This window comes from Microcaecilia unicolor, unplaced genomic scaffold (genome assembly GCF_901765095.1).
Source record: "Microcaecilia unicolor unplaced genomic scaffold, aMicUni1.1, whole genome shotgun sequence".
Taxonomy (NCBI): domain Eukaryota; kingdom Metazoa; phylum Chordata; class Amphibia; order Gymnophiona; family Siphonopidae; genus Microcaecilia; species Microcaecilia unicolor.
The window spans coordinates 30,185-45,281 of NW_021963090.1; the positions used below are offsets into that span (position 1 = coordinate 30,185).

At 47.7% G+C, this 15,097-nt stretch overlaps 1 protein-coding gene across 2 annotated transcripts in view; it reads right to left on the bottom strand.

Annotated features, from left to right (window-relative positions):
* Positions 1-1,052: 1,052 nt before the first annotated feature.
* The window catches only part of LOC115458921 (ATP-binding cassette sub-family A member 9-like), a 193,450-nt gene continuing 179,405 nt past the window's right edge, over positions 1,053-15,097 (bottom strand). For both annotated transcript variants that reach the window (XM_030188774.1, XM_030188775.1), the window contains exons 35-39: positions 14,736-14,855; positions 13,447-13,587; positions 12,653-12,732; positions 2,020-2,075; positions 1,053-1,371 (exon numbers count right to left, since the gene is read on the bottom strand). In XM_030188774.1, the coding sequence (XP_030044634.1) occupies positions 1,273-1,371; positions 2,020-2,075; positions 12,653-12,732; positions 13,447-13,587; positions 14,736-14,855 (496 nt within the window). In that variant the 3' untranslated portion in view covers positions 1,053-1,272. The remainder of the gene's footprint in view (positions 1,372-2,019; positions 2,076-12,652; positions 12,733-13,446; positions 13,588-14,735; positions 14,856-15,097) is intronic.

Here is a 15,097-nt window from a genome sequence, read left to right on the forward strand (position 1 = left end):
GAAAGATAGCTGGTTACATCGGGCGATATAACCGGCTATCTGTTGAATTTTAAAGTGAGAGCGGCCAAGTTTGGGTGGAACAACTTTGGACGGTCTCACTTTAAGCGTGCAGCGCTGAATATCAGCGTGGCCGGTTAAAGTCGGACCGGCCAAAATTAAACCGGATACTCAGTGCTGGTCACCGGAAATGGACCAGCACTGAATATCTGGGTTTAGCGCCCACCGCAGGAGACAGCCTGGCTATATCCTGCGGTCTGAATATCGGGGCCAAAATGTCCAAAGCCATAGGCGCCCCGTATAAGAGGCTTAGCCCAATCGTGCACTTCCCTTGGCTGATGCAGCCCGCCCCCCCCCCCCCCGCACATGCGTTTTAACCTTTTACTTCCCGTGGCAGCGACGTCAATGAAGAAAAAGGCACTACAGGCTCGCCTCCAGCTTCTCCCTTCTCTCTTCACACAATGTCCTGCCTTCTGCGATGATGCATTTCCTGTTTCCGTGAGGGCGGGACACTGTGCGAAGAGAGAAGGGAGAAGCTGGAGGCGAGCCTGTAGTGCCTTTTTCTTCATTGATGTCGCTGCCACAGAGAGTATGGAGGTAAGCTCCGCCCCCTTTAGCCTCCCCAAACAGTTGGGCCACCGACCGCTTATGTCCAAAGCACAAAACCTTCTTCAAAATAGTAGTTTCGAAAAAAAAAAAAAAAAGACAAGACGTTTTCCTTTTTCACAAATGACCTTCTTCCCTATTCGGATTTCGGACATTTTGTGCAAAACTTCCAAAGTCGGACTTTGGCGTCATATCAAAAAATGCCCCTCCATATATTTTATATTAAAAGAAGCTCTAGTGTGTTCTAAGAAGAGGGTGGTTTAGATCAGATAATCTCTGCTGATATTCTAGATCTATCCCGATTTTTGGAATCATTTTAGGACTTAATTACCAAATGTGCTACTTTATTTGTAGAATTTCATTCTGAAGTAGAGAAAAAATATATATTCATACATTTTTTAGTTCAATGAGTTTTATTAATTTTCATTAATATATACAAAACATTGAATAGTATAATACAATGTAATTAACATGTACAAAGAATATTATTTTGAAGTTCTATTTCCTTAAGAACATGTGATTCAGTAAGTACCTTTATATATTAAAAATAGCTTGAGTTGACATAATTTGTTTAAATTCAGGTTACACAGTTCGTCGTATTATGATAATTGCAACTGTTTCTGATAGATACTGGTGTTTAATAATTCTCAAATAGAGGACGTCCAGGTTTTAAATGTCTTCTTGCTGAAGCTGTTTCCAGTCAAATGTCGTATCCAAAGCCAGGTCAAAATCATCTCTCTCCTGTTCTTTTGTGAGTTCTAGGAAGACCTGCCAGAGAAAAGGCGTAAAGTCCATTAATAGGCCAAACGTTCACACTCAAGTACAGCTAAAATACGAGAAAATAAATGTCTATCCAGTGACTACAGGGGAGAAAGTCCTTGGATTTATTCAGTGCTGAAGTAGGGATGCATTTCTGAAATTCTGAGTTAGATTTATTTATCAAAGTCAATCATCAAACATATAAATTGCAAGTGACTGTTATCCATGTTCAATAGGGGCCCTTTTACTAAGCTGCGGTAAATGGGGTCCTGCACTAGCGGAAATGGCCATTTTTGCCATGAACCAGGGCCCTTTTTACTGCAGTGGGTGAAATTAACCAAAAATAAAATGGCTGTGCGGTAAGTTTGCACACTGCCATTTTGGGGGAGGGGGTTGCACTTACAGTAAGGGCTCGCATGCTAACCCAGTGGTGACCTGGCAGCACACGACGCTGCCCGATAACCACTGGGTAACCCTCTACAGAAATATTTTTTTTCAATATTTCCGCTAGTGCCCGAAATGGGCTGCGTGTTGGCCCAGTGGTAGTTCTGGATTGCCGCACTGTGACCCTTTACTAAAAACGGTCCCATAATTAGTTGCTCTTTCTTCCACATAAACGTTTCTGTACTTATACACTTGTGAAGTAACGCACTGTACCTGTTGCAGCGTGGACTGGGAAAAGCTGTATTCTTCTAGGTTAAACCTGCGTTTTGCTGTAAAGAAATGAACAGATGATAAGGTGGCTCCCAGTCTTTCCTCACATCTTTTCTTCTTCCCTCTTCCCCAAACCTTTTCCTATGGTTGCAGCTCGTAAACTGAGATTGGCTGAAAGAAGGGAATGAAATCCTGTTCCTTCCAGCCACTGCTTCCCAGGCAGCTCAGGGCTGGTGATCTCTTCGGATCTTAAGGGCCTCATCATCGTGTCATACTAGAATCTGGGTCTCTGTGTGATTTCCAGAATGAGGAGCAACCTCAAAGCAGTGGCGTACCTAGGGTAGTTGACACCCGGGGCCGGTCATTTTTTAACACCCCCCCCCCCCCCCCCAAATCCAGTACTAGGCATACCGAGAATACAAAACATTCAGGACCTATAGAGTGATTCTACCATACCATAAGCAGTCATTTCTACGAGTCACACAAGGAAAAGGAAAGCATCTTAAACACTACAGTGAGCACTAGAACATCAATTCACCTATTGTAAAACGAAAACAGACAGATTAGTACAGATCGTCGATCCTGCACAGTCAATGCCAACTGAAAGCCATGTCTTTTTCACAAACACAGATACACCCTAATCCACTATAGAATAAGTAATCATAAACTTTCTATTTAGACAAAAATTAAACTGAACCCCCAAGATGCCAGACTCTGCATACAATGCAACACCACAGAAACAGAAAATGTCCCCTAGTACTGTGCAAAATATAAAGACAGCAGATGTAAATTTGAAAAAACTAACAAATACCAATCACCACTTTACAAATTAACAAATAGAAATAAAACAAATAATATCATTTTATTGGACTAATACATTTAGCTTTCAGAGGCCAAAATCTCCTTCCTCAGGTCAATACAGTATAGTGCTGTTACAGTATCCTATCCTGATCTGAGGAAGGGGGTTTTGTTCTCTGAAAGTTAAGTCAAAATATATTAAAATTAGTCCAATAAAAAGATTACCTTATTTACATGTTCTATTTATAAACATTTATTAACACAGCTACAATACTATATCCTAAAGCAAAATAATTAAAATATATATTTACAGTTTGTTGTCTCTGGTTTCTGCTTTCCTCATCTTCTTTTCACTGTCTTCCTTCCATCCAGCATCTGTCTTCGCTCTCTCTCTGCCATCCAGTGTCTGCCCTCTCTATTGTCCCTTCCATCCAGTGTCTGCCCTCTCTCTCTGCCCCTTCCATCCACTGGCTGCCCTCTCTCTCCCTTCCATCCACATCTGCCCTCTATCTCTGCTCCTTCCATCCACCATTTACCCCAGTCTGCCCTCTTTCTCTCTCCCCCTTCCACCCACCATCTGCCTTTCTCTCTGTCCCTTCAATCCATCTGCCCTCCCTCTCCCATCCATCCAAGGTCTGCCCTCCCTCACGCTCCCCACTTCCATCCAGGGTCTGTCCCCTCTCTCTCTGCCCCCTCTTTTCAGCCCCCTTATTCCACCTGCCCCTAGTTCCAGCCCCAGCCCACATCTCCCATCTGCCCCCCTTTTCAGCCCCACTATCCCACCAGTCCCCAGCCCTTTTCTCCCATCAGTCCCGAGCTTCAGCCCCAGCCAGTTCTCCCTGTCCCCTTTAAAGCCCCCAGTTTCAGCCCCTGCCCCATTTCAGCCCCCAGTTCCAGTACTAGCCCCCTTATCCAAAATACCCTCCTTTTCAGCCCCCAGTTCCAGCCCCCTTCATCCACCACATGCCTTGCATCCCCCCTTTTCAGCCCCAGACCCATTCTCCCACCTGCCCCAGGCATGGACCCATTTTCCCTCCTGCCCCCTTGTCAGACCCCAGACCCCTTCTCCCATCTGAGCAGAACCCTCCCCAGTCCCCTTCTCCCCTCTGAGCTCCCCCACCCTCCCCAATCCCCTTCTCCCCTATGAGCACCCCCACCCTCCCCAGTCCCCTTCTCCCCTATGACTACCCCCACCCTCCCCAATCCCCTTCTTCCCTCTGAGCACCCTCACCCCTCCCCAATCCCCTTCTCCCCTCTAAGCACCCTCCCCAATCCCCTTCTCCCCTCTGAGCACCCTCCCCAATACCCTTCTCCCCTCTGAGCACCCTCACCCTCCCCAATCCCCTTCTTCCCTCTGAGCACCCTCACCCTCCCCAATCCCCTTCTCCCCTCTAAGCACCCTCCCCAATCCCCTTCTCCCCTATGAGCACCCCCACCCTCCCCAATCCCCTTCTCCCCTCTGAGCACCCTCATCCTCCCCAATCCCCTTCTCCTCTATGAGCACCCCCACCTTCCCCAATCCCCTTCTTCCCTCTGAGCACCCTCACCCTCCCCAGTCCCCTTCTCCCCTCTAAGCACCCTCACCAATCCCCTTCTCCCCTCTGAGCTCCCCCACCCTCCCCAATCCCCTTCTCCCCTATGAGCACCCCCACCCTCCCCAGTCCCCTTCTCCCCTATGACTACCCCCACCCTCCCCAATCCCCTTCTTCCCTCTGAGCACCCTCACCCCTCCCCAATCCCCTTCTCCCCTCTAAGCACCCTCCCCAATCCCCTTCTCCCCTCTGAGCACCCTCCCCAATACCCTTCTCCCCTCTGAGCACCCTCACCCTCCCCAATCCCCTTCTTCCCTCTGAGCACCCTCACCCTCCCCAATCCCCTTCTCCCCTCTAAGCACCCTCCCCAATCCCCTTCTCCCCTATGAGCACCCCCACCCTCCCCAATCCCCTTCTCCCCTCTGAGCACCCTCATCCTCCCCAATCCCCTTCTCCTCTATGAGCACCCCCACCTTCCCCAATCCCCTTCTTCCCTCTGAGCACCCTCACCCTCCCCAGTCCCCTTCTCCCCTCTAAGCACCCTCACCAATCCCCTTCTCCCCTCTGAGCCCCCCCCCTCCCATCTGAGCCCACCCTCCATCGAGAGCCCTGAGCCCTCTTCACCCTAAAGTCACCACCCTGCTTTTTTTTTTTAAATCCGTGCAGCGATGCAGGCAGCGCCTTGCGTCTGCCCTGCATGAACTGAAAAGAGAAAATCGCTTTGCTGGCGTCGGGCCTTCCCTCGCTTGTTGTCCCGCCCTCTTTTGAGGTAACTTCCTATTTCCTCGAGGGCAGGACAACAAGCGAGGGAAGGCCCGACGCCAGCAAAGCGATTTTCTCTTTTCAGTTCATGCAGGGCAGACGCGAGGCGCTGCCTGCATCGGCGATCGCTGCAAGGATTAAAAAAAAAAGCTGTCGGCTCTCGCGGAGCACCCCCCACCCGCTGACACCTGGGGCGGACCGCCCCACCACCCCTCCTTGGTACGCCACTGCCTCAAAGGCAGGCTTTTACACGAAAAATGAATGCCCTCCCGCGGGAGGTGGTGGAGAGGAAAACGGTAACGGAATTCAAACATGCGTGGGATAAACATAAAGGAATCCTTCTCAGAAGGAAGGGATCTCCAGAAGCTTAGCCGGCGGTGGGAGGCAGGGCTGGTGGTTGGGAGGTGGGGATAGTGCTGGGCAGACTTATACGGTCTATGCCAGAGCCGGTGGTGGGTGGCGGGGCGGGTGGTTGGGAGGTGGGGATAGTGCTGGGCAGACTTATACAGTCTGTGCCCTGAAAAAGACAGGTACAAATCAAGGTAAGGTATACACAAAAAATGACACATGTGAGTTTATCTTGTTGGGCAGACTGGGTGGACCGTGCAGGTCTTTTTCTGCCGTCATCTACTATGTTACTATGTATCAAAACTTATATAAAAATGCAAGAAGGATTATAACGGAACAATGACTATAGAAACATTAATTCCATCTCTCTTAAAGGTTTGTTAGTCACTTATAATGAATGCAAACTCCGCATCTGAAGGAAATAGTGGAAAGCAAAATGAACAGAAAAATGAAGGCCTCCGCCGAGTATTTTATGGGGGAAAAATAGATAAGTGATCTTTGAAAACTGATCATTATTAGTGACGTTGTTATATATAGTTTTGCTACAGTAGAATGCACGGAAAGGGGGTTTTGAGGACTGGGGCCTATATATTCAACCAGAACGCTGTTGAGCTATAGGTCTGCATTTCTCAGGTCCTTTTCTCATTTTATTATTCTTCAGTGGAAAGTACTCTATGTTGGAAACAATTAACTCCCAATATACAGCCAGTGGCGGTCAGTGTTTTTTTTTAAACACATCGTCGCCGGCTAAATTATGCCCCAATATTCAGTGCCAGGCCATGTTTGGGCACCGGCACTGAATATCAGGGCAGAATTTTGGGCGGGAAGGCCGCTGGAGCTCATGCGGACCCGGCCGATATTCAGCCGAGCCCACGTAAGAAAGTTATACGAGCCCCAACTGAATACTGGGCCGGGAACCTCCAAATAAAAAAAAAGTGTATTTTCTCCCTCCCACGGTAGCACGGCCCAACAACATCGCCCTCACCCCCCCCCCCCCCCCCGGGCAGCTCCGCTGTGTACCGCCTTCCCCGGGTAGCTCCAGTCCACCCCACCCCCACCTCCCGGTCAGGATAGCTAGGGCCGCCGAGAGAGGGGGCAGGGGGGACAAAATTCCTTGGCCCTGGGCCTCCAAGGGGGCCCGGCGCCCCAGTCCCACCCGCCCCCACCCTCCGTCGTCAACCGTCTGGGCCGGGCCCCCTGCATTGAAATCACAGGGCCTCTCATCTCCGTGTGAAAGCGATGCAGGCAGCAGATCGCCTCCCTTAAGGCCTCCTTCCCTCCCTATGTCCCGCTTTCATCTGATGTAACTTCCGTGAGGGTGGGACACAGGGAGGGAAGGAGGCCCAAAGGGAAGCGACCTCGGGGGGGGGGGGGGGGGGGGGCCCGGTGGCAGCCTTGCCCCGGGCCCGGCACAGTCTCTCGGCGGCCCTGAGGATAGCACCCTCCCCCTGGGGCTTATCTGACCTCTTTGGTGGTCCAGTGGGGTGTTGGGGGCAGGAGCAAAATTTTCTCGCTTCTGCCCCTAGCGGCAGCTTTCCGAAAATGGCTGCCGCAACCTCTCGCAAGGTACACTTTTTAAAATGCAGGTCCCAGCCTGATATTCAGCCAGGGCCCACATAAAATAAGCAGGTAAATTTAGGCCACCCCCTTGCAGTGGAGACGGGCGGGGATGGGTTAGATTCCCCAAGGGGACAGAAGAGAACAGGTTAGATTCCGGCAGGGATGAGTAATCAGGGGCGTAGCCAGACAACAGATTTTGGGTGGGCCTAGGCAAGAATTGGGTGGGCACCAAGTGTTCTTCCCCCCCCCCCCCCACCACCAAAACAGCTGGCGGGAAAACGCTTCTTTCCACCTTGGCAATCTGCAGCACGAATACGCTGAAAACTGAGCATGCACAGGTGCCAGTACTGTGGACAGTAACGTTTTTGTTACCATCAGGGGGAAGTCTTCAGCTGGCAGAGCTTGGGATCCTCACCAGCTACTGCTAAATGTCTGCTACTGTTGGGTGGGCCTGAGCCCTAAGTGCGTGGGCCCTGGCCCACTCAGGCCCACCTGTGGATATGCCACTGGATGAGTTAGATTTATGTTCCCGTGCAACTCTCTAACACAGATTGCTTTGTAACATTCCATGTGCTGGACCTCAACCAAACTTCTGCTAAGTGTTTTCTGATATTTTATTCTTAATTTCTCAACTTTCTGGCTACAGGTTTAGCTACCTATTCTCTATTGTTATTGCTTAATTAATTTGTCCTGTGAATCTGTATTATGGTGTTATTTCTCTGTCTTCTAACTCAGACCCCCAAAAGACCAAAACAACAATAACAACAACAACAACAACAAAAACCCTTTCCCTCCCTTTCTGCCTAGCTCTGATAGTAGAGAGGATAGGCTTTTCAAACTGTGTCTTGTCCTTCCCTACTACTACTACTACTTAGCATTTCTATAGCGCTGCCAGGGTTACGCAGCGCTGTACAAGTTTAACATGGGGAAGGATGGTCCCTGCTCAAGAGAGCTTACAATCTAAAGGTAACAAGCTATGTAGTCAGTGTAGGTATCATGAATGGGGAAGGTGGTTAGGCGCCAAAAGCAAGGGAGAAGAGATGGGCTTTGAGTAAGGACTTGAAGATAGGCAGGGAGGGCGCATGGCGTATGGGCTCGGGGAGTCTGTTCCAGGCATAAGGTGATGCGAGGCAGAAGGGGCGGAGTCTGGAGTTAGCGGTGGTAGAGAAGGCTACGGATAGGAGTGATTTGTCCTGAGAGCGGAGGTTACGGGTGGGAACATACGGGGAGAGGAGGGTAGAGAGGTAATGGGGGGCTGCAGATTGAGTGCACTTGAAGGTCAATAGGAGAAGCTTGAACTGTATACGGTAACGGATCGGGAGCCAGTGAACCGACTTGAGGAGAGGGGTGATATGAGAGTATCGGTTCACGCGGTAGATAAGACGTGCGGCGGAATTTTGGACAGATTGAAGGAGGGATAGGTGGCTAAGCGGGAGGCCAGCGAGGAGAAGGTTGCAATAGTCAAGACGAGAGGTAACGAGCGAGTGGACGAGGGTTCGGGTAGTCTGTTCAGAGAGGAATGGGCGAATTTTGCTAATATTATAGAGGAAGAAGCGACAGGTCTTAGCTGTCTGTTGGATATGGGCAGAGAAGGAGAGGGAGGAGTCGAAGATGACTCCGAGATTGCGGGCTGAGGAGACGGGGAGGATGAGGGCATTGCTAACTCTTGCTGTAGCACTCTAAGGGGTCCTTTTTACTAAGGTGCGATGAAAAATGGCCTGTGCTGGTGTAGACACGTGTATTGGACGCACGCAGGTCCATTTTTCAGTGCACCTGCAAAAAAAAGGCCCTTTTTTTGGCCCAAAATGGATGTGCGGCAAAATAAAAATTGGCACGTGTCCATTCTAGGCCTGAGACCTTACCGCCACCCATTGACTTAGCGGTAAGGTCCCACGCATTAACCGGGTGGTAATCATCAGCGCGCGTACACTGCTGATTACCGCCCGGTTAGCACCAGGTACCAGAACTTTTCCGACGCGTGTACTGGACGTGCGTAAAAAATGAAATTACTGTCCAGGTCATGCAGAGGCCGGGCGGTAATTCCAAATTGGTTGCGCGTTGGGTATGCGTAGGCGCCTACGTGACGTAGTAAAAGGGCCCCTAACTGTGGCCTGCTGTATTGTGGACATGTCTGCCAGGTTTATTTTCCATTGCCAGTCCTAGATAAAAAAAAGCAGCTTTAGTCTTACAACTGGTTTAATTGGCATTTACAATGATTAATCTGCTATAATTATTGGCTATACCTAGATTTAAAGGAGAAAAGTCAGTTTCTAGCTAAATTTGTTGTATCAAACTGAATTTGATAGTCTTATCAAACTGTAACCAGCACAATCTATTTTTGCTCAAGATAGTAACGACAGAGGATTTGCAAGCTTATTGATACAAATTAACAAACGAAACCTCAACTGCCAGGGAAGCCTATCAAGATGGTCTTCCGATACTCAAGCTTTTTATCATGGGTTTCCTAAGATGCTCCGAAAAAAGCCGCACTAGAAAACAACTCCCAATAGGGAGAGAAACGTATTGTAGCCAAAAGCAGAGCAATCCTACGATTATGAAAATATAGCTCAAGCAATATTCCATTCAGTTAATATCATCTAATCACTGAAAAATATGTAACTAAATACAGAGAACAATGAAAAATTGAAAAATAGACTTAACGTATCAAAACCCAAGTCCCAAATCAATCATGACGTTTGTCCGTTTAAATAATTGCCAAAAACAGCGAAGATGACACAATCCGTAATCCCCTGGGAATGTGTTGAATACGGAGGTATTGTAGGATGGTGAGATGATGTAAATCATTCTGTATTATATTCTTGTCGAGGTGAATAGTTTCCATCCATTTCTCCTCCAAACTCTGTAAATTTGATGTATCACCATTGTCTAAAAAATTTTCTTCTTGTAAAAGTCTCTGTAACCTTTCCTCATTAAAACTCAACACATTAGCCCATGGATCAAAGGACATGGTCGTTCTTCAATCAACACTGTCCACAACACAGAAGAAACCAGTCTTCGCAGAAGAACAACAATTGCCAAAAACAGAGAAGATCTTCGCTGTTTTTGGCAATTGTTGTTTTTCTGCGAAGACTGGTTTCTTCTGTGTTGTGGACAGTGTCCATTTAAATAAACATTTAGAGTATTCCCAGCTCACTGTAACACAGATCAGTCATCATTCCTCGACAAGGGACCCCCCCCTTATTTCATTGTCTGCATCAGGAGGAGTCCATCAAACATGTTTCTTATCAAACTGTGTCACTTCTGGCCCCTCCTAGAGAAATTTTTTTTTGCTAGAGGAATTGGCCGACTCATTGGGACTTATACTCCCACCCACCCTCCCCAGGGTGTTCTACTCATATATAGACACCCAAAAATCATTAACATTACTCCTCAGTCATAGATAGGCAATCATTCAGACTGTTGACCCAATCCTAGTATAACTGTTCATACCCGTTCCAACCAATCAAAATGACTTTTATTCTGTGTAATAATTGTGGTGCTTTAGTTCCAAAGCACACCATCTGGAAACTTAAGCCTTGTCTTATCTGTCTTCAGCTTGCTAGTGAAAAACAGGAGCTCAGCAAACTAAAGCAGGAATTGGATGCAATTAAAACAGCTAATATCACTGCACAGAATCATACCGATTTCTCACCACTGCACCAGTGATTTCACAGTAAGAATCCTGAAAGGTAACTTTAAAACAATACAGGAACGTAAGACCTTTGAAGTCAGAATAATTGAATATTTTGACACCCAACAGACAGGACTTAACAAGGATCTGGGTTTTCTAGCCCATTACAAACCATAAAGTTGAATTTCTCTGTTTATCACCTCTCAACTACCCAAACCCATCCTGTTAGACTATCAATGAAATGCTTTGATGTCCCCATGCATACCTCCACCCTCCCACTCTGTCAGACAGTCAAAGTAATGCTTTGATGTTTCTCTTATATATACTATCTGCTAACACATTTTCTTATTTCCGGTCTGAGGAAGAAGGGCAACCTTCGAAAGCTAATCAAGAAATGTATTAAGTTATGTCCAATAAAAAAGGTATCATCTTATTTTCTTTTCCATGTTTTATTTTATTTGATTTCTATAGATTCTACATGGAATGTTGCTATTCCACTAGCAACATTCCATGTAGAAGTCGGCCCTTGTAGATCACCAATGTAGCAGCGCAGGCTTCTGCTTCTGTGAGTCTGACGTCCTGCACGTACGTGCAGGACGTCAGACTCACAGAAACAGAAGCCTGCGCAGCCTTCTACATGGAATGTTGCTAGTGGAATAGCAACATTCCATGTAGAATCTCCAATGGTATCTATTTTACTGTCATAGTAATGCTTGAATGTTTTCACTTATATACACTGTCAGCTAGCACATTTGCTTATTTCCGATCTGAGGAAGAAGGGCAACCTTCGAAAGCTAATCAAGAAATGTATTAAGTTATGTCCAATAAAAAAAGGTATCAACTTATTTTCTTTTCCATGTTTTATTTTGTTTGATTTCTATTGATAACCTTTAAGTGGACTAACACGGCTACCACACCTCTCTACTCACCACTGCCTCAAAGAATAAAACCAACTAAGAATAAATGGCTCACTGTAGGCTCAGGTAGACTACGACATGTGACACAAAAGCATCCACCCTCACAATTGTTGCCCCTACAGAATTCTTTTGCTCCATTACAGCCCTGTGATGCTCCAGAAAATAGAACTGAGGTGGAACAAAAAGCAAAGAAGGCGTTCTAAGAGAAAAGACACCCTCAAAGCTCTAATAAAGAATCTCATACCAGAAAACTGTTGCTGCTAGGGGATTCCATTATCACTTTGGAACACAGTTCAAGGGGCCCAGCAAAGTGAAATGCCTTCCAGACTCCTCAGCTACCAGGAGTACCAGGCAAATACTGACTATAATCAGAGAAGAAACTAAGGAGTCACCACACTTGACGCAGAGGACATCATCTCGGCAGACATCAGATGTTCCGCCTCCCCTTTTTCTACAGGCTCTGTGGTTCACTCAGCACTTCAGCAATGGCCCCGGATGCCTTGGTCTCCTGCATGTTGGTTCGCTCCCTGAGGGACACTTCTTCTGCCTGCTACCTGACCTGACCCTTGCCTGGTATCTGACTTCTTCTGCCTGCTGCCTGACCTGACCCTCATCTGGTATCTGTCTTCCCCTGCTGCTCGTCGGCTGACTCTTGTGGCCTGCCTGCTTCTAACGCTGCCTTCTGACCGTCCCACCTACAGATCCCCTTCAGGACCCGTCCCGCCTACAGGACTTGGGCTGCCTGAACTTGAGTGCTCAACTATTGGGGAACGGCGGTTGGCCAGGTGAAGACCGGGGGTTACATCGGCTGCCAGTCACCAACTCCTGGCAACGGCACAAGGGCTCACCACTACTCCACTGACCCAAAGTTGCTACACCGTGTTAGCATGCACTATTTACTGAGACAGGTTTAGTAATTTAGAAATATAGTTACAGAATAATGCTTGCATGAGAATGACTGCAAGTACTAGGCAGTATATAATCTGTTATGCTGAAATGATTAATACCCCGAATGAGTACTACCAGTACATGCCTACAGTACAGTGAGGGAATGTGAACCCCAATTCTGCTACGCATCTTTGTCTTACCATCCTGTAACATTCGAAATGCCATGGCCAAGGAAGTCACATCTTCTACTGGTATCTTATAGACCAGCAACAGGGAGAACCTGAGGGAAAAAAATATTTTTTCTTACAGTTTGGTCCACTGTTACAACAAAGCACAATCAAAGAATTCTTGAAGTTAAAATGTGCAGGCTTATTCCAAATTTTCAACTCCCCCCCCCCCCCCAAATTTTGTCATTGGAAGCCTAAGCTCAGACTTGGAGGCACTGAGGAGATATGGCTTGCCAGAGCCACATAGTTGGCAACTGTGGAGAGACTCAATCTTGAATGTCAAGACTTCTTGATTCATGTTTCTGTGACTGAACCAATAGGTCACTCTTTCTTTTGTAAGGGCTATGAATATGAACTGAAGTGAACCAGCGAGCAGTCACTTGGCAAAGTGGAGGCTTGACATTCTTTGTAAGAATAAATTATTATAAAAATGGGTTTCTTAGACTTCCACATTCAAATGTTCATAGAGATGCACAAACTACAACTTTTCAAACTAAAATGGCCTCGATGTACTATTTTCTTCCAACTTGCATGATTTTAGTAGGAAGACATCCAGCTGTTTCCCTTCGGCTACAGGTTGTCTTAGAAAGGCTAAGAGTTATTGCCCCAAAAGAATAAGCAAGATGAAAACCAGGTTCTTTCAGAGGGGCCAGTCCTTTTGAGGGGGCTGTAGAGGTAGAAGAAGGGGTAGCTGCTCCTGGCCAAGCCCTTGGGTCTCCTTGAGGATTTGGGGTCATGTTATTAAATGAGCTTTTGTAATTTTGTACCTTTCCTGTCGGGCAGCACCTGGGAAGATCCGCAGAATTTCTTGATGGATGGGATCCACTTTCTGGGATTCCTTTACTTTTATTTCCAGCAAATAACCTTTACCAAATTTTTTTTTCAGATGCTGAATGGACCCGATGCACCTGAAAGTTAACACCCAGCAGTTAGAATGAAGAAGAAAAAGCCTCAATGAGATAAAAACAGAAGTTATTTTCTTTGAATCTCAACGTTGCTAATCATCTCTGAGTAGTGATAGAGGGTCCTCAAAATTCCACTTAACCACTTTCTTTCTTCAAAAAGTTCTCTGACTTCAAGGAATTTCAGTGGGAAGTTGACATTGCCTCCTCCGCCTCTGCCTCTATCTACCACTTGAATTTCTGTTGGACATCTCAAGTGTAAATAAATGATGTCAGAAATAGTCGTCAAAGTTAAAAACAAAGAAATTACTTCACATCAGAGTAACCTACTGTGTCCCTTCAAGCCCCACAATATATAAAATGCCACGTGTCTATTACATTTTGTAGCTGTGGTCAGCAGAGGGCTTCTAAAGTTCAAACTGCTCCAACTACACCAGTCTTACCTGCATAGACGAGTTTCACAGAGCATCAGTGCTACATAATGTAAATTAACAATATCAAACTCGTCAACCAAATCTTTGCTGAGTGGAATCACTGGGACCTTCTGCTTTAGATTTATCATGTTTATGAAGCTGCCATGGACTATTTCAGACGTTAATTCTTATTCTACTCGTGTGGTGATCATTTCTTCCTAATGATCTGCTGTTCATCGAAAGAGGATGGACACAGGGCCAGCGAGAGGGAGGGGGCAGGGGGGACAAAATTCCCTGGGCCCAGGCCTCCAAGGGGGGCCTGGCGCCGCAGTCCCACCCGCCCTCCGTCGTCGACCGTCTGCCACCGGGCCGGGCCCCCTGCATTGAAATCACAGCGCCTCTCACCTCCTTGCGAAAGCGCTGCAGGCAGCAGGGCAGCAGATCGCCTCCCTTCGGGCCTTCTTCCCTCCCTGTGTCCCGCCCTCGTCTGACGTAACTTCCACGAGGGCGGGACACAAGGAGGGCTGAAGGGAGGCAATCTGCTGCCCTGCTGCCTGCAGTGCTTTCACACGGAGGTGAGAGGCGCTGTGATTTCAATGCAGGGGGCTCGGCCCAGTGGCGGACGGAGGGGGGAGCGGCGACCTCGAGGGGGGGTGGCGGCGGGGGCGGCCTTGCCCTGGGCCCGGCCCAGTCTCTCGGCGGCCCTGGATGGACATGTGACAATCATGTGCCGCAGCTTACCGGAGCTTTCCAGAGACCATAATGGCCACTCGGTCACACACCGCCTCAGCCTCCTCCATGTAATGGGTGGTGAGAATGGCTCCTCGCTCCTTGTTCTTAAACGCAGCCCGGATTGCTCTCCTGTAACCGAGAAATCACTGGAGGAAAAGCAGCAGGCTTCCTGTTGTTACCCTTTCAAGCACCATCTTTTCCCAAACACAGAAGCACTAAACAGAAGAAAAAGGTACGAGCAGGACTTCTTTCCCCCATCCCTAGGGCCGCTGATTGTTGCCTCTGCTGAATCCCCGACCCAGTGAACGGAAAAAAGGCAACATTTTCACAGTTAGAAGGGAACGTGTTGTACAGTAATTTCTTCTAAGAAA